The sequence below is a fragment of the Gymnoscopelus braueri genome (genome assembly GCF_963280865.1).
Source record: "Gymnoscopelus braueri genome assembly, chromosome: 22".
Lineage (NCBI taxonomy): Eukaryota > Metazoa > Chordata > Actinopteri > Myctophiformes > Myctophidae > Gymnoscopelus > Gymnoscopelus braueri.
Genome location: NC_137624.1, coordinates 39,054,594 through 39,082,351, shown reverse-complemented (window position 1 = coordinate 39,082,351; position 27,758 = coordinate 39,054,594). Strand labels below are relative to the sequence as shown.

Below are 27,758 nucleotides of genomic sequence, written 5' to 3'. Positions count from 1 at the left end.
TCAATGGCATATTTCTTTTTTTTACAATATACCAAAAGCAAGAGTACAAAATGTCGGTATTGTATCAAATAAAATGCAATAACCCCCTGGTTTGTTTCACGACGCACGGTCGCTCCACAAGACAGGAAAAGGGCGCGTCCAACCAGCACGACACAGAGATAGGTGTTAGGCTAATCTGAGGTCGAGGAGAATTCTGACGTCTGAGAGTGTGTGTGTATAGGGTCATTTTTACCCCCAGCGTTTTGAGACTGCCTTGTGGGAGGCGTCGGCTGTAAGTCATTTCAGGTCAGACGTATAGTGTCCTCTCGGTCATCCCAGGTCAGACGCTGTTTATCCTCTTTTTTTCATCTCTGGTAATGGGCTGTGGCAGGCCGTGCTGGGCGCACCCTAACAGAAAGTTGAGAAAGTTTAGCTAAGTTCCTGTCTACTTGGCCTGCCAGTAACTTATCTTGTAATCAGTTGTTTAAAAAAGTGTTTGAGGTTGAAAACAACTTGTTTTCAACCTCAAACACTTTTTGGTGCACCAGTGGCTTCGGCACGTCTCAGTGGCCTTGCCACTGATCAAGGTCAGCCATGTTCACAGTCAGGACAGTCATGGGGTTAATTTACATTCACATATTTTCACATCAATGTAAATCAGTGGTTTTCAACCTTTTTCATGTCAAGGACCACACAAAATTATATGTAATTTGGCTGCGGACCCCCCCCCCCCCCCCCCCCCCCATCTCAAAAATATTTTGTGCCAGGGATTTTTCAAAAATAGCAGATCTACAAGCTCATAGCGCGGCACTCGGTGCCGCGCTATGAGCTTGTAAATCTGCTATTTTTGAATAGCCAAAGTATAAAGTATGGTTTAAGGGGTTAAAGTGATTGCGACACGATATTAACTCATTTAGCTGGGGACCCCCTGGTACCCCTTCAAGGACCACTGGTGGTCCCCGGACCACTGGTTGAGAACCACTGATGTAAAATAAAGTTGCAGTAGGACGCTTTGCCGTTGTTCTGACCCACCATCTCTGACCCCACTCTCTCTCATTTGACTTTAGCATAACTATTGTACCACCAGTTCCACCTATTTCTTCAAAAACTAAATAAAATACAGTTATTATTATCATAGTTTGTAATTTTATCCTAATAACTGTCAATTTTAGCGCATTCCACCGTTTGAGTGGATCATAGTTTTGTATATAGACAGATATTTTTGCAAGATTTGAGGGTACATTAATAGACATTTGTTATAATTATGCCAAACAAATCTTAATGTTGACTTAAAGGCAGGGTAAGGGATATTGTTTTGTATTTTTTTTGTTTTTTGTTAAAAAGGTTATTTAAAGTACTATATTCTGATAGTAATCATTGCTACAGAGCGTTTGTTCGGTCACAGGGGTCTCTCCAGCTCTTTAGTAAACAGAATATACGTACATTTTCAGGTAGGTGACAAACTTTAAGCCAATCAGGAGAGAGTACTGAAAATGCATTTTCTGTTTAATAAAGAGTTGGAGAGACATGGAGACTCCTTTTACCGAACAAACACTCTATAGCTATGAGTACTATCAGAATATAGAGCTATTTAACACTTATTTTAACCAAAGTATCTCATTTACCTACCTTTAATGTTGAACTCTCCTTTTTTTGGGCATGTTTCCCATTGACATTACAGGGTTTTATTCATTTCATGTAGTTTCTGTTAAAAGGTTATCAGTACAGTTCTTATCAACTACCCTTGCATGTTTTGTCCTCCTCAAACAGTGTTGCCACTACTGCCACTATGGCCTTGGTCATGAGCCAAGGATGTGCTCCATAAGGACATTCAAAATTCTTCCATTTGGTATTAAGATCATATTTCTATGCAAACTTTAAAACAAAGGTTATGGAGCCCGATAATGTCAAGATAAGACATCAATTATGATGTTCTTCTTAAAGGGACAGTTCACTCCGAAAATGACATTTTTTTGTATCGATTAGTCACCCCATGGAGACTTGAATTCATGGATATTGTTTTGTTTTTGACGCATATTCCTAAACCAATAATGACCGGTTCCGGTAGGAGACACAAAGAGTCTCCTTTGTGTCTCGTACCGGAACCGCTGCCTGCCGGTCCGCTGGTAATCAAATTATTGGCTTAGGAATGCGACAAAAACAAAAACATATCCTTGAATTCTTTTGGGTGAACTATCTCTCATTTGGTATGCTTTGGTGTTCACATTGTTATGGTGCAGAACCATAGGGTACTGTAGGTATGTGTGGAAAAAACAAAAAAAATATCCAATTCAAGTCTCCATTTGGTGACTAATCGATTGGAAAAAAATTCTTTTTAGGGGTGAACTATCCCTTTTAAACTCCAATATTTTTTATTGAATTAAATGACTCACCATGTGATAATAAGTCCATTGTGTGGTTTACCTAAGTCTTGAATGTGCAAAACCTGGACACTATTGCTTTAGTCTTGCGTACAACTTCTCTGGTGGCACAGCGGAGGGTTAACAGGGGTCATAGAGGTGTGGTATAGGAATGATTTAAGGGCTGATTCCCACTCAGGATCAGAGCGGCTCACATGACTTATGTGTCGGCCATTGGTAATAATTCTGACTTTGACAACACACCTATTTTGAGTGAGGCGAGTGCAACAGTGTAACAGACATTCCCTGTTGCATGGGGGGCAGTGGTGTAAAAAGTACTCAAATGTTTTACTTAAGTAAAAGAATCAATACTGCGATGTAGAAATACTCTGTTGCAAGTAAAAGTAAGGTATTAAAAATATACTTGAGTAAAAGTATTGGTGTAAAAATGTACTTAAAGTAGAAAGTACCCATTATGCAGAATGTCCCATTTCACAAGTTTTTTTAATGTATACAATTTGTAAGAAATATTTTGAAAATAGCAGATCTACAAGCTCACAATGCGTCGCGACGCATTGTGAGCTTGTAGATCTGCTATTTTCAAATGGCCTAAATGTATATAGGGCTGAAGTGTGTAATAAGTGGATGGCAGAGTTCACACCAACTATTAAAAAGGAAAAAAATACAATGGTGAACGATATAGTTATCGTTATAGTTATAGTTATAGTTATAGTGCTCAGTGTGAATGGCCCTTAAGACGGCTGATATCATACAGCAGACAAGTCCAAAGTCTGGCCCGGGGGCCAAAGGTGGCATGCGGGCAGATTTTATATGGCCGATGACTTCCGTCCTAAAATGTATTATTCATGGTCTGGCAGTCTTGTGAAATTCATAAACTGAATTTGTGTTTTCAGAGTGTACACTCACTCTTATTCTGCATTATGTGTAAAGGAGTCCTAACTGCTTGTTGTCTCATTCTCAAGATGTGAAAACTATTTATATTTTTTATTTTTTGTAGAGATCTTTTCACATGGCGTATATTTGGCTACACTGTAATTTGAACAAAACACAATTTATTGGACTATAAATATAAAAGCAACATGCATGTGAAAAACGTCTGGATTGTTTTTGTTTTGCTCACAGCACAGTGGGACATTAAGCCACACACCAAAGGGGATTCTAACCCCCGGGGTTAAAGTTACAAACCAGTAGGCTACTGTATGTGCTTTCTTTGGTTCTTTGCTAAACATAATTTGTCAAAGGTCGGACATTCCTCCTAAGGTTAAGGGTTCCATACCCATGCTTCCAAGTTCCCATATGGTGGACTAACCAGCGCAATAAGAAATACATAGATCCGCAAACTGAGTAGTCTTGGGATGCCAATACAGATGTAATATACAGTATATAAGAAGGGCCTATATCAGCTACACTTCATGCGCAAATATAGATCATTTGACATTTGATGGGGAGACAATGGCTCCATTTTATAGATTTGTCACAAAAAGCATCCTTACCATTTACTTTGTCACTTTGTCACTTGATTAGTAAACAAAAAAAAACAGAATAGCCAAGATAGCAAACACATAGAATGTGCAGGGTTGAAATTCAACTGTATGACAGCAATCTATAGGCATCCCAAACATTGAAGAAACCAATGCCATTATTAATGATAGACGTATCATTTTGGCTATACGGTAGTGTGTTGAGCATGTGTTAAAGCGAGGGGGAGGGCGCCAGCATGTTTTGACAAACAATGGCATTCCCCTTGTTTATCAGTACATGTCACATCACACAATAGGGCTTCAAGAATTAATGAAAGCCATGTCCAAAAAAAGTATAAATAATACAGATTGTTTATAACCTTGGCTGCACCTGACTAGGAATTCTGATCTAATCAGCCACGTCAGTGACAGACGGGTCATCTGGACAAAGATTTGTTTCACTAATAGACTAATTACTCTGTAAGAAATGTAAAGATACTGAAATATAAATTAGTTCTAATTTGTGTTCTTATAAACTGGACTCTATGGCCCCTTTAGAGCAGGGGTTTTCAACTGATTGTGAACCAGGAACCACCACCTTGCCTGAGAATCAACATATCGGCATCAATAGCCAACATATATGTGGGCTAAGATTAGATGGGTTGGAGGTGGCCCTTGAAGATTGCTTGAAATATGCTAGTGGTCCAGAGCTGAAAAAAGGTTGAGAACCAACCACTGATCTATTCCTCACTGTATCCAACCTTCCATATTAAACTCATGTTAACTGATACTATACTGATTTGAAACATTTATGAGTGAGCAAACACATTTCCTAATAATGATGACACTTTCCCGTCTTGAGATTCTAACTCCCTTTTCTGTGGCATTTCTTGACCTCAGACCCAGTAACTGACTTCATTGACCGTGTCATCTTAGGTCACCGGGTCATTTAGTGCACTGCTTCTCAAGTAGTGGTCCATGGACCACTATTAGTCCACCATGGCATGATTACAGGTGCTCCATGTCTGTCATTTTCTGGGACAGAATCTCATGTCATTTTCTGTCTCCAACCTTGCCCTGTACATAATACTGTTATATAACGCTAATATATTCTTCAGGTATGCCAGTGTGGCGATACCACTCTCACAGAGATAGCCTACATCGTTACAAAAGGTAAATTACATTTAGCTTTTACTGTCTGAAAACTCCTCGTCCAATGACCACTGATAATGTTTTTAATTCCACTGTCCTCATATCACACAGATACCAAATGGCTAAGATTCTCCTAAATAAAACATCATAACATGATGAACAAAAGCTAAATCTTCACTTTATACATTACTGAATGGACGACCACCAGGGGGACCACATGAAATACCTTCACGTACCACCAGTGGTCCACGGACCACCAGTTGAAAACCTCTGCTTTAGAGAGCAACATCAGCGTGTCTTTGTCTTTGAGTTTACTTCATGCTCTCTGCAAGATGAACCCTACTCTAGCACCACCCATAGGGCAAAAATATCCATGTGCAAACCACTTATGGTTGGGTGTTTTCTTGGACCACTTCCAACGGCCTTCCTTGTTTCCATTGGGTGCTGTTTGTTAGTTTATCAGTCATCGGCAAGTTTCCTGAATAGCCTATCGTGTATTCTCAAGCGGACACATAATAATAGGAAGTGAGATTAATGTTGTGGGACGAGCATCTTTACAGATAAAGCTGACAAAAAGCGTGTTTTGGCACCTGCACATGTTAATGCCAGTACGTAGACATACACAGATTCTTCTGTTCTGTGCGGTGAAAGGTTTAGAGAATGAGCTAATGGTTCTGGATTATGATTAAGATGTGAAACTTGGCTTATTTGCCTTGCTAAAGAGCCTAAATGCCTAAAACCTGCATGTGCAGGGCCAGCCTGGTAGCCAGAAAATGCAGAAATGTACAATGGTAATTGTAGTGTCCAGTGCCACTTATCATATTTGGAGATCATGTACCAGGATGTAGAACACAGGTGTTACCTGATTATTGAAAGCGGACAAGTAAAGAAAGTACAAGGCAGTTCCGTCTCCTAGTGTTTGCTGATTAGTGTTCTAAATGTAGAACTCTGCATTTGACAACGAGGAAAATGTCCTACTCATTGTGGGCTCTTTTAACAAGAAAGTGAATCAGTCTGCAAGAACATTGGTTCTCTAAGTAAGGAACCAACTTAGAGAGGGGTGGGTTCACTTTTACTTGAACCACTGCTATAGAAATTCCTTAACATCCGTCAAAGATAAAATATAGCCATGAACAAAACACCTAGATAGTAATTATTATCATATGCCAAGACAGGATATGTTTGAGGATATAGTTCCCACCATGGTCAAGGCTGACACTGTGGAATTACCGGGTGGCCAAAAAATCCAAAGTATAAAGAGTGTATACGAACCTGAAGGCTGTCTGAAGGCCAATCAAAATAAAGACGTGTTTTGACTCTCACATTAAGCTCCCACTCGACAAAACATTAGGAGAACCGTGGGTGTCATCATAGCTGAGACTCTGTGAAAGTCTGTGTCTGTGAACACCTGCTCTCACCAAGAACGGAACCTCTACATGGATCCTGCTCCTGGTCACCTCAGGTGATATTACAGTATTAACCCATTAAGACCGGGAACGCATCTGTGTCACTTTAGATTTATTTGGCTATTTTTGGAGAAAAATTATATTTGCTTCTGGGGGTCCTTGGAACAAAGATATTTTGACATGGGGGTCCGCGGCCAAATACATATGATTTTGGGGGTCCTTTACATGAAAAAGTTTTAGAACCACTGATATATATAGCAACATATGTTTAAAAAATCTGCTATTTTTGTATAGCCAAAGAAAAGAATGGGTTAGGTGTTGTTTTCTTCTGATTGGAATATCTTCTCTCGGAGAGTCTTAAATTTGGACACTTATATTATACGATTATTGTACTCCTGATTAACATCAGGTGATAACGTTGCACTGGCATTCTGTGGGTGCATTATATTAAGCCACGTTTTCACTACAGTTTCCACCAAAAATAATTAGCATAACTTGCTGGAATGGCAATGGGGAGAGATGGTTTTCACATGCCCTTATTGGCAGCAAAGGTTCTGGTATTGCCAAAGATTAATTTGTATACAGTCACATTTTTAACATAGGTTTACCATTCTTTGCAAATGTTTTTTTTATTGTTCCCATGATTCTGAGTTAAGACAAGCATGCCCGTGAACACTATCCAGTGAGTGACTGGGAAAGGATCATGTGAAGAGAAGACAGGATTTATCCTCCAATCTTCCAAATTACAATCATCATCGTCATTAACAGACTGTCTGAGATAGGGGGAAACAACTCAGATAAGGATAAACAAAGAGGCCTGTATAAAATAACATTAACTCAAACTACCCGGGTAGAAGTGAACAGTGAACTGCTTTATGGTTTACTTTAATTCCTCCTTCCCCTTCCTAGTAGTAGCAGTAGTGTTTTGGCTATTTTGGTTTTATTAGGCAATTAGACTGGCTATCATGCAGTTTGCATAACATTCTCCTTGTGTTCATGTGTCCTCCCAGTGCTCTGGTTTCTTCCCACAACAAAAGACACATGGCATGTTAGGAAAAGGAACCTAACGTTGACCTAAAGCTACTGTAAAGTCACCGGTCTTCTTGCTGGATCTGGTTCCCCAGGTTCCAGATCAATAGCGGCCCGGTGCTCCTAATAGTTAGGATGGGTTCAATGACAATGAACTTGGCAATAACTTATGCAAATACTTTGATGTCATGCATTACATTCAGAGACACAACTAACGAACTGCAACGGTGTAATAAAATCAACGAACTATACTGTTGTCACAATGGTACAGTAAGACACAAATTATTATTAATGTCTCTGATGTCTCTGTAACCTTTTAACATTACACTTACCACTTTCTTGTGTGTGTGTGTGTGTGTGTGTGTGTGTGTGTGTGTGTGTGTGTGTGTGTGTGTGTGTGTGTGTGTGTGTGTGTGTGTGTGTGTGTGTGTGTGTGTGTGTGTGTGTGTGTGTGTGTGTGTGTGTGTGTGTGTGTGTGTGTGTGTGTGTGTGTGTGTGTGTGTGGCTGCAGAGCGAGAAAGATGCCGTTTAGCTCTTGAGATGAGAAGTGTCCTAGGTGAATGCATCGCTGGTATAATTTCACTTTTGGCATGTTTTCACACGTGGTTTTTCTCTGTATCTTCACAGTGTTCTTACTGGCAGGGAGGAGCAGGGTGTGTAACAGAACTAACAATGCTCTGAATATCTGACCACACGAATGAGGAACAGGAAAAGTTGTTGTAGCTGCATTTCTAAGAAATGAAAAAAATAAATCTAAAATGACACAGATGCAAATACCTGGATGGAAAAATGACTACTGTCCAATGTCTGGAGATGCACTAATTGACAGAGGTCACTGTCTATTATGTTCATGTGAGCAAAACAAGTAAATATACAGCCATAGCCTGAAACCGAATACACCATGTCATTTTCCTTATCTCCTGCTTGATGTTGTGAGTGAGTGAGTGTAACCAGGCCCTTTATCATAGTCTACTGTATACAATACAAACTTAGGAAGCAACGGACAATGGCTATCTTTGCTTCCTTTTTAAACAGACGCTTAGATGGAAAAAACCCTCAGTTTCCTTCTCATGATCAATTTCTAATCAATGGAGCAATTATTTTGTATATCCTGTCCACCTTTGGAGTTACATCATGGCAAGGTAACTACACAACCCAAACCTCTAACTAAGTGGTCTTGCCCTTTAAGTAATTTCCACATAATCAGTGGTGGAAAGTAACCAAGTACATCAAGTGCTTAAAGGGCAAGACCACTTTGGTAGAGGTTTGGGTTGTGTAGTTACCTTGTCATAATGTAACTCCAAAGGTCGACAAGAAATCTAAAATAATTGCTCCATTGATTAGAAATTGATAATTCAAAATATGCTCCTCGTTGACTTACATTGTACAGTGAAACAGCACTCAAAGTCATTCTTTAGCACGTAAACGAACACAAACAAAGCTGATTCAGACAATATAGAACATCATCAAACCTAGTACTGTTTGTTTTTTGATTTTACTATTTGAATACATTTCAATATGAATACTGCTGAACATATTGGAAAAGATGTCTATCAGAGGCTGCTCTGTCACATTGAGTATACCCAATTTGGAATACTTTTACTTCTACTCCACTATGAAGCGAATATTAGGCTATATTAGGCTATAGCCTACTGCTTTTTTCATTTGAAAACTTTAAGTAGGCCTATAAATTGATGCCGCTTTGCACTTACAGCCTACTCAAGTTACATTTGAATGGACGTGTAGAGTATTTTTATATTGTGGTATAGGCTACTATATTTTTATTATTATTATTTTTATTTGATCGTGCATTTTATGATGTCCATCTTGGCCCTGATTCACGCAGGCGGAACCAAACACCAGTGGTGTAAAGTAATTAAGTACATTTACTCAAGTACTGTACTTAAGTACAATCTTTAGGTATTTTTTTTTTTTTACTTTACTTGAGTATTTCCAATTTTCTTTACTTTTACTCCACTACATTTCAGAGACAAATATTGTGCTTTTACTCCACTACAATTATTTGAAAACTTCAGTCACTAGTTACTTTGTAGATTTGAAATTATTATTACAAAACATACATTAACCACTTCAACCCTATTTACATTTTGGCCATTAGTGAGCTTATAGATCTGCTATTTTCAAAAGATTTGAAATGCATTGAAATGGGACATTCTGCATAATGACTACTTTTACTTTTCGTACTTTAAGTACATTTTAATGCCAATATACTTTTGTACTTTTACTCAAGTAAATTTTGAATTCCGGATTTTTACCCCTAATAACAGAAGTAGTTGCAGTATTGATACTTTTACTTAAGTGACATGTGAGTACTTTTCCCCACCACTTGAAGGTCCTGTCAACTGCTGTTTAGCAGGCGACCAATCACCAGCAGTCCCTGAGCATGTGCCACGATGACACACAACACAAGCCCCCTACAAATACACCCAGTGGCACCGTTCATTATACAGCTATACATTTACAACACAGCCTGCAGGCACAGGGATCAGGAGCTGTTAGAGAGACTTTTAGTTGATTATTAACCATAGGCTGGGTAAACTAATACCCCCCCATTTGCTCGTCGTTGTAACTTGGGGAAGTTAAGATCAGAGCAAACAGAAACTTTTGTTTCATTGTGTCTGTTTCGTCAGGTGCAGCAACTTTGTTGCGAATAACGGATCTGTGGGAACTCAGCAGACACACTCATTGGGAAACAGCGTTTAGGCTGCCCAGTGCCTCTTAGAGCTTTACAAAAAGCTCTATCGCGAAATCTTTGCATCTTTGCTCTTGACATTCTTTTTTTAAAAAGACATTTTAGACAATTTTCTTTAGACTTTTTTTTTTTTTTTTTTTTTTTTTACTTTTTTTTTTACATTATTGTTTTTAGACAATTTTGTTTCAGAACTTTTTTTTTTGTTAGACATTTTGCTAGTCTTTGCTCTTGACATATTGAGCTCTATTTAGTCTAGTTTTTTAGGTCGTTCTGCTGTGTTCAGGATGAGGAGGTCCTGTGCCCTGTACACAGTGGGGATCATCTGCGCTAACCTGCTCGTCATAGGCATTGGTTTATGGGTGGCTCAGGTCTTCAGGACTGTCATGCACAACCGTTTAAAGAAGGTAAGTTCTATCAATATATAGGCTACAAGTGGTGTAAAGTAACTAAGTTTCACTTCTACTCCACTACATCTCAGAGGCAAATATTGTACTTTTTACTCCATTACAATTATAGGAAAACTTTAGTTACTAGTTACAAATGACAGATTATTATTACAAAACATTACACTTCAAACCTATAGCCTACATTTCGGCCATTTGAAAATAGCAGATCTACAAGCTCACAATGCATCATAATGCAACCAACTTAAGTCGTCTAATAAAGTATACATGATTAGAACATGATTGAACATTTGACATTTAAGGTCTAAAATATAATATTAACAATTGCTACAAATTGCTACAAAACGTGTAAATCCAATAATTTTGGCCATACACAAGAAGTTGAAGGGTGAATTTTTACTTCTAATAATGATGTATGGGCTACTGTGCATGTTCAAATTATGTATACTTTATTACTAATGACTAAATAAATAAATCAACATTTTGCACAAAATAGCACATTTTACATTGAGGTGCCCACTTTTCCTGTGTGCCCACTAGTGCTCTTCTCGTGTCCTGCATGGATAACTGCACGTGTGCCACGTGATTTAGTTCACGTAAATCATCCAATCATTATGAACCACAAACTTTGCCAATATTCACACAATACATGGATTTTGCCATAATGTCAGGAAAACCAAAACTTTGAAGAACAAAAAAAGAAGAAGAAAAACTTCAGTTTCAGTGGGTGCCTATAGGGTGCCCGGGGTGCCATGCACCCAGCCATGACCCACAGACAGACCATAGATGATCTATTGTTTGTTTATGTTACGAACAGCTGCTGACCATTTCCCATCACTAATTTGGACCCATAGCCTCCCATAGCCTCCCACACTGAGCTGAACTGAACGCACGCACTTTGAGGAGCGTGCGTTCAGAGCAGTGGTTCTCAAACTTTTTCGTGTCAATTAAGGACCCCCAAAATGATGATGTATTTGGCCGCGGACCCCCATCTGAAAATGTTTTGTGCCACGGACCCCCAGAAGCAAAGATCTGTGTTAAATATGTTCGCTTTAAAATAAAAGATATTCAAAGATTTGCTAAATGTTCCACGATTTTTCGAAAAATGGCAGATCTACAAGCTCATAGCTTAGCACGCACTATGAGCTTGTAGATCTGCAATATTTGAAAAGCCAAAGTATAAAATGTAACACATTTTGCTGGGGACCCCCCAAGGACCCCTGGGGGTCCCCGGACCCCACTTTGAGAACCAATGGTTAAGAGGAATAGATCCTGCACCACGTGCGTGTGATCGGATTTGTGCTGCACGCTGCATGGACTCTTCGAAGTTCGAACTCCAGTAAAGTGAAAAAAAAACTTGAAATTGTACCTAATTACAGTACTTGAGTACATGTACTTCGTTACTTAACACCACTGCTGCTGCTGAGTGGTGTTAGAGAATACATGATTACCAGTGGTGGAAGAAGTAGGCTACTCAGATATTTTATTGAAGTAAAAGTAGCAATACCACAATATACAAATACTCTGTTACAAGTAAAAGGCCTGTGTTCAAAATGTTACTTGAGTAAAAGTACAAAAGTATTGGCATCAAACTAGACTTAAAGTAGCATACCAAAAGTAAAAGTACTCAAATGTTTGAAAATAGCAGATCTACAAGCTCACAACTCGTCATGATGCGAGGTGATGTGAACTTGTAGATCTGCTATTTTCAAATCGCCTATGTATAAATTAGGGCTGAAGTGGTTAATGTATGTTTTATAATATAATAATTTATATCTGCAAAGTAACTACTAACTAAAGTTTTCAAATAATTGTAGTGGAGTAAAAGTACAATATTTGCCTCTGAGAGGTAGTGGGGTAGAAGTAAAAGTATTGAAAATTGGAAATACTCCAGTAAAATCAAAAATACTTTAGGTACAGTACTTGTGTAAATGTACGTAGTTACTTTACACCACTGGATTGGGAAGTATATTTAGTTAGCCTATACCCTACAATATGCATACAGCCCAGCAGGTCAGGTCAGGTGAAATAACATATCATTATGTCTCCCTCCCAAGTCCCATCCCATTTCATAGACTACTGGCAAACGTATAGTATAGGCCTACTATATGGTAATACAAAGTGTCACAGGCTTCAAATGACCTGCAAATAACATGAAGCTGTTAGTTCAGATGCAATTACATTGCTGCATACAAAAGCAGTGAGAGTCAGCATTGCTTTCAATGGAGTGGAGCTGAAGCAGTAGCAGTGTTGTTATGATATTATGGGAACACATGGCTACTGTTATTGCTGTGTTTCCGGTTATGCCTCTGAGGAGGAGTGGCTTCATGGCTTAAAAAGCAGCTCATTACCAGAGATGACGGGTTATAATGGGTTTTTGTAGTCCATTATAACAGGCCCAGGCATGGCATAATGTGGCTTGTCATATGTTAAAGTAATTTAGCTGTTTATCAGAAATGTTTCCTGAGCTGAAGCTAAAATAGGGTGTCTCAGTGTCACACATTCTTATGATTTTGCTTTGACTACATATTATGTCATCAGAGATGGCTCAAGTAGCCTAACTGGAATACTGCACAAATAGCTATAGGGTTTGGTTGCTAATACAGTAGGTTAAAACGCAATTTTAGATTTACATTGTGTCAAAGTGAGCAATTAAATGCATTAGTCCATATTACTTGATCATGTAATGGACGTAAGAAAATCTGTTATTATTATTATAGAGACTTGTTATAGAACCATTTTTTGTTCGCGTTGTGAGCTTGTAGATTGGTTATTTTCAATAGATTGGTTATTTTCAAATAGCCAATATAATGGGGTTAAAGTGGTTAAACTGATTGTTATGCTATACTAACTCATTTTGCCCACTTTGAGAACCCTTGTTCTATATCAACCTCAAACTGAGGACAGCATAGCATGAATTCCAAGAAAGGCCAAGTACGCCAAGTAATATAGAGTTTAAGTGGTGAAAGCTTGGATAGAGACCGACCGATAAAGAAAGCATTCCCTGTCCATCCTGTCCTGAATTAACTTGGAGAATGAAACAATAGGAACTGTCTGTTTTCACGTAGTTTAAAGCCATTGAGAAGACATGAAGATTTTACATGTATTAGAAATTGTCAGTTACTTGAATGTACTTGCTTCTCATCTGTGAATCTATTCTCTATCTCAGTTTGCTGGAGATTGTCTAATGTTGTACATGAGGTGTTTCATTCTGGTTTGTCTGATGCAGTATAGACTATAGACCAGTGGTGTAAAGTAACTAAGTACATTTACACAAGTACTGTACTTAAGTACAATGTTGAGGTATTCCAATTTTCAGTACTTTTACCTCTACTCCACTACATCTCAGAGGCAAATATTATACTTTTACTCCACTACAATTATTTGAAAACTTAAGTTACTAGTTACTTTGTAGATTTTGATTATTATTACAAAACATACATTAACCACTTCAGCCATATATACATTTCGGCCATTTGAAAATAGCCGATCTACAAGCTCACAATGCGTCGCATCGCGACGCATTGTGAGCTTGTAGATCGGCTATTTTCAAAAGATTTTTATACATTTGAAAACTTGTGAAATGGGACATTCTGCATAATGAGTACTTTCTACTTTATTATACCAATACGTCTGTACTTTTACTCAAGTAAATTTTGAATTCCAGACTTTTGAGAGAGAGGGAGAGAGAGAGGGTGAGAGAGCGCGGAATAACAACAGTGGGCAGTGGAAGTGCATGGTTGTTGACTAGATCAAGATGCTGAAGGGCGTGGAGAGAATGTGGGGTGATTGATGTTTTTTCAATTTGTTCCATCTGCCAGGTGATTCCCCAAACAGATTCCCCAGCTTTTGCTATAGTCCTCTCTCACACAGGTTGGCACTGTGGGTGGCTGGAAGACAAATGTTTAATCAGCTGCAAGATGTTCTCCCATGTTCTCCAGGGCTTTCCTCTCATTCAATTTCTCAAATTCTTTCCTTTGCTGCCCTCTTAAGTATTGGATCGTCAGTCTGAGAGATGTAAAGTAAATGTATAAAATATTCAAACATGTTGTCAAATAACACATTATGTACTGTATTAGAAGAATTTGGCTGATATACACCCAACATTATACCAGCCATCACTTTTCTCCATAAGTTGCCTTTGTTATAACAAACCTCTCATGACAGTAAGAATAAATCCAAGGCTTGGTGGCATACCTGACCCCAAGAACTATTTGTTGGTAAAGTTTAAAGTCTATACCAGGGGTCTTCAACAGGGGGTCCGGGACCCCTAGGGGGTCCTCAGAGCTACTGCAGGGGGTCCGCCAAATCTTTGTGTGATATGATTTTTTTTTTAAACATTAACCACTTGAACCCTAACATCCCTTTTCTGAGGAGAACTTTAGCCAAAATAGCCGATCTACAAGCTCACAGAACATGCGTTGTGAGCTTGTAGATCAGCTATTTTTGGCAAAGAGGTATAGGTGTAGAGGGAAAACAGAGCAAACCAAGTAAAAAAGTTTAATCTGAAGCACAATTTTATATAATGGGGGCCCCTGCTTCATCTCTCTCTCAGCTAGGGGGTCCTTGTCTGAAAACGTTGAAGACCCCTGGCCTATACCATTTAAAGTCGTTACATATAAATACATTAATACAAATTATTTCCACCCACTAGCATCTCAAAATCATCTTGACTAGTTTCAGCGCCATAAAGTAATTGTTCTAAGCCTACAATGATTATAATATGACAGGTCTTTCTTTGTCATCTTGATAGCAAAGTGTGCTGCTGTGTAATAGACCGATGGATGGCTATTGTACAAGAAAAGATGATTTTATGTTTGATACAAGCGCTGGTTAACTTGTATGACCTCAGGAAGGACCTTGTGTGACCTGGCCCACTTTACGCTCAAAACAAAAATGTGTCAAGGTGTCGTGTGACACATTGGCAGGTGGGAAAGCTTAAAGCATTGAAAGAGCACATGTTCAAACTGTTTGGTGTATACATACAGAGAGGTAATGGGTGAGGGTATATACACACACATGCATATATTGATGTAGGTAATGGTTGAGGGTGTACATACATACATACATGTAGGTGATGGGTGACAGGGTGAGGATAGTCGCTACAAGGAGTTTACACACTTTCTCTAGTTCTGCCAGAGGTTGTTTGAAGATTGTTACAAATGAAAACAATAATGGCTTTTCCCAAGCCTTGCCTCTTGCTCTGGCTAGCTTTGTTTTTGCCATGGCCAGCTCGTTCATGTGTGTAATTGTCTGAGGGGGGAAAAGCTCTTTAGCTCTTTTAGCCTGATGCCAGTTAGCCTAGAATCCAGAATGACCCGCTTACATTCGTCTTTTGGATCTTTTCACAAAATCCAAAAGTTGAACAGTCTGGATTCCAGGCTAGCTGCCAGTGGCCTTCTGGCCACGTAGCCACTTCCCACCAACACCCATTTAGACCTAATTGGTACGGCATTATTAAAAAAACTATAGGATCTTCAAATAGTCAAATCAACAGGTTGTTGATGTTTGTAGTTAAAAAAAGAAATGCTGTATGTAATGTCAATGGGGTGACTAATTGGATTATCAGTTTCCAATCAACTGAGCAACTATTGAAGATTTCTCACCAACATTTGGAGTACCTACACAACCCCAAACTTGTACCATTTAGCTTTAACGTGTCTGTCTTATGCTGAGTACAGTAGCCCCTGGATATTGAGTAGCCTACAGGCTCACATAAAAGGTTGATACCCAGAAATGTTCAGAACATTCAGAAATCAATTTTTTTAAAACCTTTTTACTTTTGAAAGATTTTGCCTATCATGGCATGCCCAAAATAATGAGTCACTGGTTGAAAGCGGTAAAAGATCAGGACACATCAGTTGCATAATTTCAGATATCAACGTCAACAAAATAGTCAAATAATGGCCGATATCAGGAACTTACAGTAGTAGTAGAAGTAGGATGAGTTCAACAACACATGACTTTGTGGCTTATTAACCAGTTCGATAACACTAAATATAAGGCCAATGTTTGTTTACCCCGCTAATTTTGTTTGCAGTTGTTGAGATTGGTGACCTATTAACGGGAACCCCGGCTCACAGGCTCAGCCTAAATACTGCTAACCCAGATGTGACATCGATAAACACGCTTGTTTTTTTAATAAACGAATTACATTATGTGTAGCCTATGTTTTGTAGTCCATGAAACGATATTTAAACAATGTTTAATACAGGGCTGGACAAAGTCTAGGCATGTTAGTTTAACATTTTACATATTTAGGCATATTGATGGATTGTGTCCAGTGCTGATTTTACTACAGAACTGTGTTATGTTTATCAACCGCATTTCACAAAGCTGGCTCTACTCCAGTGTGGATTTTGACAGCAAATTTTGATTTAGTTTTAGTCATTGTCTTTTGAATACAATTCCATTTAGTTTTAGTCATGTTTTTGAAGTATTTTAGTTTTTGTCTAGTTTTAGTTGACTAGATATCATAAGATTATAGTCGACTAAATCTACAGTTGATTTAGTCGACTAAAATGGCAGATTTTACACTTGGTTGCATGCTGAAAATAGCCAATCAACAAGCTCACAACGCGTCGCAGCGCGACACGTTGTGAGCTTGTAGATCTGCTATTTTCAGAGCGCGACACCCGAGTGCAACCAAACATAAAATGACTTGTCTTTTAGTTCTACTGTATCTCTTCTCCACTAGTCCCTCCCTAACATTTTAGTCTAGTTTTTATTTGTCAGTGAAAAAAGGTAGTTGACGAACATTTTTCGTCATAGTTTTAGTCGACGAAATCAACACTGCTCTACTAAAAACTTTTTTTTTTGGTTGATGACCCTACATCAGTAAAATATTTGTGCATGTGTGAAGGGGTCCATTCCCCGGAGACCCTCCTTTTGCTAAGCTATGGGGTGGGGGGGTAGGCAGGGGGGGGGGGTAGGCAGCCTCGCAGCTTCCATGTGAGGCACCGTATAGGTCACAGGGGTCAGAGCGGAGCATTTTCTGCTCCGCGGGGTGAACGGAAATTTACTTTTACAGCTTCACCCAGCTGACGGCTGCTCAGAATGGCTCTGATCAGCGCACGGGGTGGTGGAGCAGTTATAGGGGTTAAGTGTCTTGCTACTGTGACACTTTGACACATGTGAGCCAAGGGTCGAACCGGGGGACCTTCCTCAGATGACCTCTCGACCCACTCAGCTACGGCCTACATATATGAGTCACCATAAGCACAGAAGTCACTAAGTCAGCGCCCACAGTGAGTCACTAATAAACACAGAGGTCATGTGTACAGTTGCCTGATAAACAGTGGTGGACAAAGTACTCAAGTATAGATACTCCTGGTGGAAGTGAAAGTGTCAAATTTGTTCTTGAGTTGAAGTACTGGAGTAGCCTACGTGAATTTAAAACTACTTAAAGCTGCACTACGTAACCTTCCTCTTCTACCCTGGATTTGAACCCGGTTTCCCGCACAAAAATAGCAGAACTACAAACTCAGTAACCATGTCAGATAGTTTCCTTACTTACTTTACTTTCAGAGTGAGAATAACAGTGGAGACCTTTATAGGTCATTTAGCAGAGCTTAGCGAGGGGATTGAGTTCAAATGAATCAACCCATATAAAATATGCAGCGGTACGCAGCGACTTAACCAATGAACCCTATAGCATCCCTATTCCGGAGGGGGAGAATATTCAGCAAAAATAGCTGATCTACAAGTTCACAACTCGTCACAATGCGACACGCAGCGAGCTTCAGTGTTGATTTCGTCGACTAAAACTAAGATGAAAAATGTTGTCGACTCCCTTTTTTCACTGACGAAAACTAAATAAAAACTATGCTATGATGACTAAAACTAGACTAAATATATTGACAATTTCGTCAACAAATAAAAACTAGACTAAAATGTTAGCGAGGGACTAGTGGAGAAGAGATCCAGTAGAACTAAAAGACAAGTTTGTTTGCGCTTGGGTGTTGTGCTCTGAAAATAGCAGATCTACAAGCTCACAACGCGTCGCGCTGCAACGTGTTGTGAGCTTGTAGATCTGCTATTTTCAGCATGCAACCAAGTGTAAAATCAGCCATTACGACGCCATCAAGGCACCGCCAAAAATACATTTTAGTCGACTAAATCAACTGTAGATTTAGTCGACTATAATCTTATGATATTTAGTCAACTAAAACATGTCAGATGACTAAAATAATGACTAATGACTAAAACTAAATGAAATTTGATTCAAAAGACTATGACTAAAACTAAATCAAAATGTTCTGTCAACACTGGTGAGCTTGCAGATCGGCTATTTTTGGCAAAATGTTTTGGTGTAGGAGACGTTAAGTGGGTCTGTGTGGGTTTTATAAATATTGACAATAAAATCTAATAAAGTCCGTAACACAGTTTTCTCAGCTCCACTTGTTTATTGCTGTTGGTTTTCTGATGGATTTATTCCTGATGAAGATCCAGTAGGATTGAAACTTTGAACAAACAGCAATAAACACGTGGAGCTGAAATACCAGTGTTGCAGACTTTGTTATTATTATGTGCATGCATCGCCTTAGAAAAATAAATATATATTTATATCTTGAACCAATGAAAAGCATTAAAGGGATAGTTCACCCAAAAAAAATCTATCGATTAGTCACCCCATGGAGACTTGAATTCATGGATATTTTTTTGTTTTTGTCGCATTCCTAAGCCAATTGGTGACCAGCAGACAGACCAGTAGGCTGCGGTTCCGGTAGGAGACAGAAAGGAGACTCTTTGTGCCTCCTTCCGGAACCGCTGCCGATCATCAAATTATTGGCTTAGGAATGCGACAAAAACTAAAACATATCCATGAATTCAAGTCTCCATGGGGTGACTAATCCATAGGAAAAAAAAGTCATTTTGGTGGTGAACTGTCCCTTTAACAAGAGATTGTGACTACATTATAACTACTGGATCTATTTTTTTAGGGGACCTTTTCCACCCGACAGAGACGAGATAATAGTGTTTAATGTTGTGAAAAACACTGCAGCTCACCACCAGTGCTTTTCATTTGCATGGGTTTTAAAAAGTGTGTGCAAAGAGCATCTCCACATCAAAGCACTTTGCAGTGTGTGTATTCACCTGCTATGTGTGTGTTTTCATATCGGGAGTTGGCTTTGGAGAAGCTGAGATAAGAGAACTCTGTTCCATGTATTTCATGTACAGTCAGTGGTGGAAAAAGTACTCACATTTATTACTTAAGTAAAAGCACCAATACTGCAATGTAGAAATACTCCGTTAGATGTAAAAGTCCAGAATTAAAAATTTACTTGAGTAAAAGTACAAAAGTACTGGTATCAAAATGTACTTAAAGTACCAAAAGCAAAAGTACTAACATTTTTGAAAATAGCAGATCTACAAGCTCACAAGATCTACAAGCAATGCGACACGTTGTGAGCTTGTAGATCGGCTATTTTCAAATGGCCTAGGTATAAAAATAGGGCTAAAGTGGTTAATGTATGTTTCATAATGTCATAATTTCTATCATTATCATTTTCAAATAATTGTAGTGGAGTAAAAGTACAATATTATTATTAGTAGAAGTAAAAGTATAAATTGGAAATATTCAAGTAAAGTACAAATACCTCAAGTGTACTTAAGGACAGTACTTGAGTAAACGTACTTAGTTACTTTCCACCAATGTGTACAGTAGCACGCAGGGAAGGTGACCATGTTGACTGTTTTCGACCACGAAAGGAGGCCCCACATAGAGAGACCATGCGCTCCCCCTTCCTCAATCCAAGGTGACAGCCTTTGTCCTCAGCCTCTCAGTCGAGTCTCTGAGTAGACGGGACCCCCGATGGAAGAGGGGGGCCTGTGCTCCCAAAACAACCCTGTGCCCCCCCCCTTTCTCCCTTTCTCCCCCTCTATACTGTTTAGCTTCCTTGGGTTCACATCATCGAGAAGAGAAGACAGATTCAACTTTAATACAGATGTGAGTGACAGAACTAGGCCACTGGACCTTTTGTCTATGGAAACAATTAAGCATTATTCGCCACTTAAGCCCTATATATACTTTGTAGTGCAGTGAATAACGGAAAATAGACAATCCACAAGCTCACAGCCTGCTCACAGCGCGATCTGCAAGCTGACAGCGCATTGCATCATGACATTGTTTTGATTAACCAACATTTTAGAATCTTTTTTAAACATTTTTAAAGAAAATATAGAAATATGAACCCTCTCCTCCCCATTGCTCATACTCTCACCCATTAGTATCCATTGTATTGTATTCATTGTGTCCACGAGAACGGGCTCGTTATGTAGGCTACTATGTATAGCGAGACATAACGTATTGTAAGTAAAAGCTATTTGTACTTTTCCTAACCAGAACAGGCTTTCTCTCACCCTCTGCGTAAGATCCGATTGGAAAACTTTCCTTGAAACTGACTATTGTCTTCCCTTCATGTGTGATCTGATCCTCAATACTTGTTTCCCTGTGGACTTGCCTGCATGTGTTGTTTTGCACTTACATCTAATCTCATGTACATATCTGCCGCTATGTGGACCTACCGATGTATTACCACTTTTGCACCTTATGTTTAACCTCATGTGCATACCAGTGGTGTAAAGTAACTTAGTACATTTACTCAAGTACTGTACTTAAGTACACTTTTGAGGATTTTTTTTACTTTACTGGAGTATTTATGCTATATATAATGTTGATATCTAGATTTTTTGGGGTTCTCTTTGAAATGCTTCTTTACGGTTAGATTTTTCCCCTCTCCCTGTCCGTCCTTTTTTCTTCTTCTGCCTTTCTGAAAAAACAACAATGATGGAGCTTGCGCAAAAAAAATAATTTGACCCACTTCTTCTTTACACCTGTAAAGTTGATTCTTGATTCTTATCATGGTTGTTGTCTGTGTGGTTGTGGTTGTAATGTTTTGGCACGGTGGTTGTTGCTACAACCGGGGGATGGTAGGGGGGATTGGTGGTGGTAATGTTCTGGCACTGGGGTTGTTGTCACGATGGTGTGGTGGTGTGGGACGGTGCTACCAGGGCCTCTCAGGGCTCAGTCCCGACTGAGGAATGTGGTTCAGATCATTAAGGTCACAATCAGCGTTGCCATGTCTGCTTGTTATTATAAGCGACTTTGGGCTTGTTTTTCAGTAAAGTTACTTGTTAATATTGGTAGTTGCGGGTTGCGTTTTTTTGGGCTTGTTGTTAAAGTGCAGTTATTTGGAGCTTGCTTCCAATTTGTGTACTTATTGTTTAAACCAGCTCTCAATCATTTGCATGTCAAGGACACCCAAATTAATGTATTTCTCCGCAGATCCCCCATCAGGTTTCTTTTTTTCCAAATATATTCCAAATATTTCACTTTTATAGGTTTAAAGTGCTCATGTAGCCTAGTCGCTTCTTTTGGGCTTGTTTCCATAGACCTGGTTGCTTATGTCTCTCACACAATCTGGCAACGGTGGTCACAATACAACAACTAGTGGCTGGCCAACTTACGCCATCACATGATCTGTGGGCGGGCGGCTCTCCCAGAGAGCTGGTTGTCGGTGGCAACCGCCGACAATGGAAGGGTGCTGGGGTGTCTAGCCTCAATTAATGTGTGTTGTCTGGGCTCTGATGTCTAAAGTGAAATGGTTCATCGAAGAACCATTACTTTTCAGGAAATTGAAAAAAGAACCCCGTTTGTAATGGATCCATTCAATGTAGTTATTACTTAGTTACTTATTATCTTGTTGATACTTTAAATTGGTTAAATATTACAGACAGACGTAACCACTTTCAAACTGACATAAGAACATTATAATGTTCTTATTTTGTTCATGTAATTTGCAATGAAAGCACTTACTGTACTGATAAGACCCAATTATTGAAATGCCAGCCTCGACACTATATGTCACACTGGTATACGTTTAGGGATAGATCTGTGTTGTTTCTCTTCATACTTGAGATTTGTCTATCCTGTAACTTAATCATTTTGACCCTTTGGAGATACTCTGTTTATTTCCTTCAGTAATTACTGTATTACTTGTGAGTGTGCAAAAAATAAATTAAAAAAATAAACAAAACGTTAAAAAAAAAAAAAAAAAAGATCTGTGTTGTTTCTCGTAATCTTATTGACTGCTCATTTTGTATGTCCAATCCATGGCAAAAAATGCAATTTGCAAGCCAGTGTATAGTGGAATTCTGTATCTGGGTCTTCGCTTCCAGAGAAATGATCAAAGACGTGAGACAGTAGATGTTGCTCAAGCGTGGCTTTATTTATGCTATGCACAGTATGCAGAGGTTAAGTCTAACCTTACAGAGGCATAAGTGTAGCATGCGTGATACAGATGGTCTCCTCTTCAACTTCGTGACAATCTATTGTTTAAGATTTGACATGAGTAATGACTGTATTGGATACGCATCTCTGGAAGTCTCGCAGTCAGTCTGTGGCCGATTCTGTCGGAAGTTCCCAATGGGCGGTAGTGACGGGGCGCATCCGGTGAAACCCGGAATTACACTCAATGTAAACAGGAAGTAAACGAGGGTGAAAAAATGGCGTTCCGGCCACAGACGGGATTAAAATACTTCTTTATTGAAAGATATGGATTATTACATTGCACTTCTACCCCGTAGAAAGAGTTAACATTTGGGGCGTGGGGGTAAGCACATTTATTTTTTTGCATTTGTACATGTTTGGAGATCTACGGGCTAGGAGATGAAAGTCCATGTGTCCATGGGGGATCAACCCTACAACTCTCGTAGATTGAAAACGTCAGAATCATAAATACGTCTACGAGAGTTGTATTCTACAGCTAGTTTTTAGTCGTGGCTGCCAGTTCCCACCTGATGTTGTGAGGGAGTTCTGACTGCTCCACACCGTACTGAATAACTACTAGCTTGCATAATGTCTTCAGTGTTGGACTTAAATCTAAGATATACAGACCATCAAAGAGATGGAAGTCTACTTGTATTTTCCGATCTCCAAAGAGTATGATACGATCTCCCACCATGCAACAGCACATATGAAACGTCCGAGAAGGGCCGTTTCCCTTGAGTTCAACCTTATTCCAGGTGAAGGTCACTGGGCTGAATTTCCACACATCATTTAAGTATTTCCGGTTGCTGCCACCATATATGTACAGCTCTCCATTGTAGGCAAAGGCTGAATGACCCCGGCGTCCTTCTGGGAGAGGCTGTGCAGGAGGTGTGTTCAGCCAGTTGTTGGTCTCTGTGTCAAACACTCTGATGTACCCACAGCCCCCAAATACAAACATCTTTGTCCCGATGATGGTGGCAGAGTGACAATATGAAACGGTTAGTTGAGTTCTTCTGGTGTTAATTACAGCCCAGACCATTGTGGTGGTGTCCAACTTGTACATGTCATTAGTATTTCCAGTGTGCTCGTTGATTCCTCCATAGATATACATGACCTTCTCCAAGACACAGGCTGTGTGGTAGTACGTCCCCTCTGGAACGGTTCCAGAAATCTCGGGCTTGAACCATCTGTGGGAGTCGACATCAAATCCATAGAGCAGGTTGCAGTAAGGATACCCCCCCCAGATGTAGACGCACTCTGCTATAAGTACAGCTGTGTGGCCCCAGCGCCTGGAGGCGCCTGTCCATGCCTGGGGCAACGTCCTCCAGCGTAGAGACACTGTGTTAAAGATGTGGACTTCCATCTGACCACTGTTCTTCTGATAGTTTCCTTCAAATGAGTACACCTTGTGTCAGACTACCACAGCAGCTGGGCTGTAATTATCATGTCCTTTCAGATGTATCGTCCAGTGAAACATTTCACACACCAGCACCACTGTGAATCAGTGCAACTAATTTACAGAAAGGGTGTTAGAAGGCAGGGCAATTTATTTCCAGAAGTTGCTGAATGGTGTTGTGTTAGAAAATACAATAACGACATTTAAAAGGACAATTACATCTGATGTAATAATGATGTTGTGATATCATTGCGTGATGACATCATTATATGGAATAGCTTATGACGTTACTCAACCTGAATGTCTATTTTAGCTAAATCTATGATCTGAATTTATTTTTATGATCAAAACTTTATTTGAGTTTTACCTTTAGCAGAACAAATAATAAAACAAATGTACAAATAAACATGTAATAAAATTTATATTCAAAGAAAATCACAAGAAAATGTAAAAAAAAAAAAAGCACAAACAACAGCAACAATATACAAATATATTGTATTGGAAAGATAACGGAGAGGAGGGCTGATGATTTCGAAAACACCGGTCATGATTTTAACATGTCCAAACAATAGTTGCAAACAATATTTTCATCTAATATCAGTTCAGCTCAATATTGTTTATTTATATCCTTTATTTGGATTCGCTGTCAAATCGATCAATTAAGTGTATGTGGAATATTCACTGTCCACTATCTATTTTCCTGGCATCATACAGGGTTTTCAACTGGTTACTATCCTCTTAATGTTGGTTTCGCATGCTACATGCATGTCTTCTCAGACTTCGGTAGGCATGCCACTTTTTTATTTACTTGTTTATTCTTATCCTTAATTGAGGATGTATTATCATCTCTAATTAATGATACTTAGCTCCACTCTTGAACGTTTGCTCCGAGATTAGAGTCATTTGTTTATTTCTTGTCTGGTTGACAATTTATTGTAGAACATCTTACATAAACATATCGTGACATTCACTTGTGATCTTATCCTTAATTGAGGATGTGTAATTATCTCTAATTAATTATAATTCTGCCTCCACTCTTGAACGTTTGCTCAGAGAGTTAGTCATTTGTTTATTTCCTGACTGGGTGGCAATATATTGCAATATAAACATATCACATTAGTGACATTCACTTGTGATCTTTATACTCAAATACATATTCTGTATCCTGGAATTAGGGATGCAAATTATCGATTCATTAATTCATTGATAGTTGATAACCTTATGAATCGATTAATTGATAAGCGGCGTTTTGTAGGACCAAAAGGAAAATTCCTGTCCGACTGAAACCGGAAATGAGTGCAGAAACATAATTGCCTTGAGGTATATAACATTAACGAGCATCAGCTGTACACAGTAGTGATGAGCACGTCGGGTTTTTTCATGACCCGCCCCGCCCCGCGACGGAACCCAACCCGCCTCAACCCGCCCCGCGAACCCATATATAAATCTATGGCTCAACCCGCCCCGCGACCCGCGATTTCTGTAAAATCATGAAGGTTAAATAATCTTCAAGTATACTGCCCAAGTGTATTCAAACTGTTTTATTGTTATTATTCTTATTCTTATTAGGAATAAAGACAAAACAAGAGCATGTGATTTTTTTCTTTTTTTTGCGTGTGAGAGCGGCTGACCCGCTCACCCGCAGCCCGCATAATTGCCTCTGAAATCCTGACTCGACCCACCCGCGCCGCGGGTTGACCCGCGCCGCGGGTTGACCCGCGCCGCGGGTTGACCCGCGGGTCCCGCGGGTTACGGGTCAGCCCGCTCATCACTAGTACACAGACACACACACACCTCCCCTCTACAGGGCTCTATGGAGTCTGTCTCATTTCTCTCCCAAAGCCCTTGAATATGATGGAATATGATTACGGATTACTGTGATTTCTCTCCAAAAATTTATTTTTTGCGACTATAGATTAACTGTTAACACATTGACTGCCAGAGTTTATTCATAATGTACTCAGCCACTGCCAGCCATTTTAATGATGTTTTATAGAAAAAATGTGAATTATTTGTCGGTTCGTTTATTAACATTGAAGTGAATGGATTTTTATTTTTATTTTTATATATATCTCCTAATTCGTTGTGAATAACGAAAAAAATGTATACTCAAAAATTAGAGAAACATTTTAGAAATTCAAAAAAAAAATACAAAAGAAATACAAAAGGGAGAATTCTCCCTATTGGCGGTGAAAAGGTGGATTTGCAATAGGGAGAATTTGTGTTAACATCCCTAACTGGAATACATTTACTGTGCTCGATTACATTTCCCTTTATTATTCTCTCTGTCCCTCTGTTCCTTGAATAGATGCCACAACACCGGCGTTGGCGATGACCACTGACTGATGATATGTATGTTTGTTTGTTTCCAGGAGATTACTTTGACAGAAGGCAGTCGGGTATTTGGGACATGGAAGAGCCCTCCACCCCCGGTCTACATGCAGTATTTCTTCTTCAACCTTACAAACGCAGCTGAGTTTGAGAAAGGATTAGCCAAGCCCATCCTGACTCAAGTCGGACCCTACACATACAGGTAAGATGCAGGGGTGGACGGTAAACAAAGTACATTTAGTAGTAGCCTGCTGTACGTTATAGCAGTGGTTCTCAACATTTTCAGGCCGTGACCCCCCAAAATAATCATATTTGAACTGGGGACCCCCCACTCTGACAAGCACTTGGAATTGTAGGAGTTGAGGCATTACATTTAGTTTGACTCGATTCCACATAAATATTGTGAAAATAGCAGATCTACAAGCTCACAACGCCTTGCAACGCGAGGTGTTGTGAGCTTGCAGATCTGCTATATTCACAATTGTTGCATTTTTATTATATTATTTGACAATGTGGCCAATGTTTGACCCGTTTTTATCGTATAGTTGGTTTATTACTTTTGATGCAGTGATGGTCTTTTTTTTTATTAAAAAGGTCTAAAAGGCCTTAAATTCACTTCACTGTAATCTGGGGACCCCCCCCCCCCAAAAAAACAAACAAACAAACAAACATGTGGGAACCTCCTGGGGGTCCCGACCCACAGGTTGAGAACCACTGCGTTATGGAGCAGTTCACCCATTTTCATCCTTATCTTCATACAGTTAGTTGTCACTAATGCTCATTATTAGATGGCACAATTTCCGTGTACTCACTCTGTGTCTCATTGGTGGGCTATGGACAGTTCAGACACCTGCCTACCAATGACATCATTGATGGGGATTCCAAGCTGATAGAAACTACAGCCTTTCTCCTCCTGGAAAGTTAGCATGTTGAGATAGAAGCGATTGTTCTTGCATTCATAAGAAAGAAAGAAATACAAATGTGTTACTAATCATTTTATAATATAGACCCCCACTCCTTGTGTGGTGTATTTTCTTTGTCACAGCACGTTTGCAATTATGTGAAATGTGTCATTTACCCATCCTAACTATTAGGAGCAGTGGGTGCTATTAATACAGCACCCATGGGGAACAGGTAGGGGTTAAGCCAGGGACACACTGGCTGCCCCGGGGTTGAACCTGCGACCTTCTGATTCCAAGACGACCTGTCCCTCTCAGCTATGCTATGGCCTTCCTG

General features: G+C 39.4%; 1 protein-coding gene across 1 annotated transcript in view; it reads left to right on the top strand.

Annotated features, from left to right (window-relative positions):
* The first annotated feature begins 9,909 nt into the window (after nucleotides 1-9,909).
* The window catches only part of LOC308078747 (lysosome membrane protein 2-like), a 41,248-nt gene continuing 23,399 nt past the window's right edge, over nucleotides 9,910-27,758 (top strand). The window contains exons 1-2 of the mRNA XM_080420080.1: nucleotides 9,910-10,524; nucleotides 26,564-26,724. Of these exons, the coding sequence (XP_080276206.1) occupies nucleotides 10,405-10,524; nucleotides 26,564-26,724 (281 nt within the window). The 5' untranslated portion in view covers nucleotides 9,910-10,404. The remainder of the gene's footprint in view (nucleotides 10,525-26,563; nucleotides 26,725-27,758) is intronic.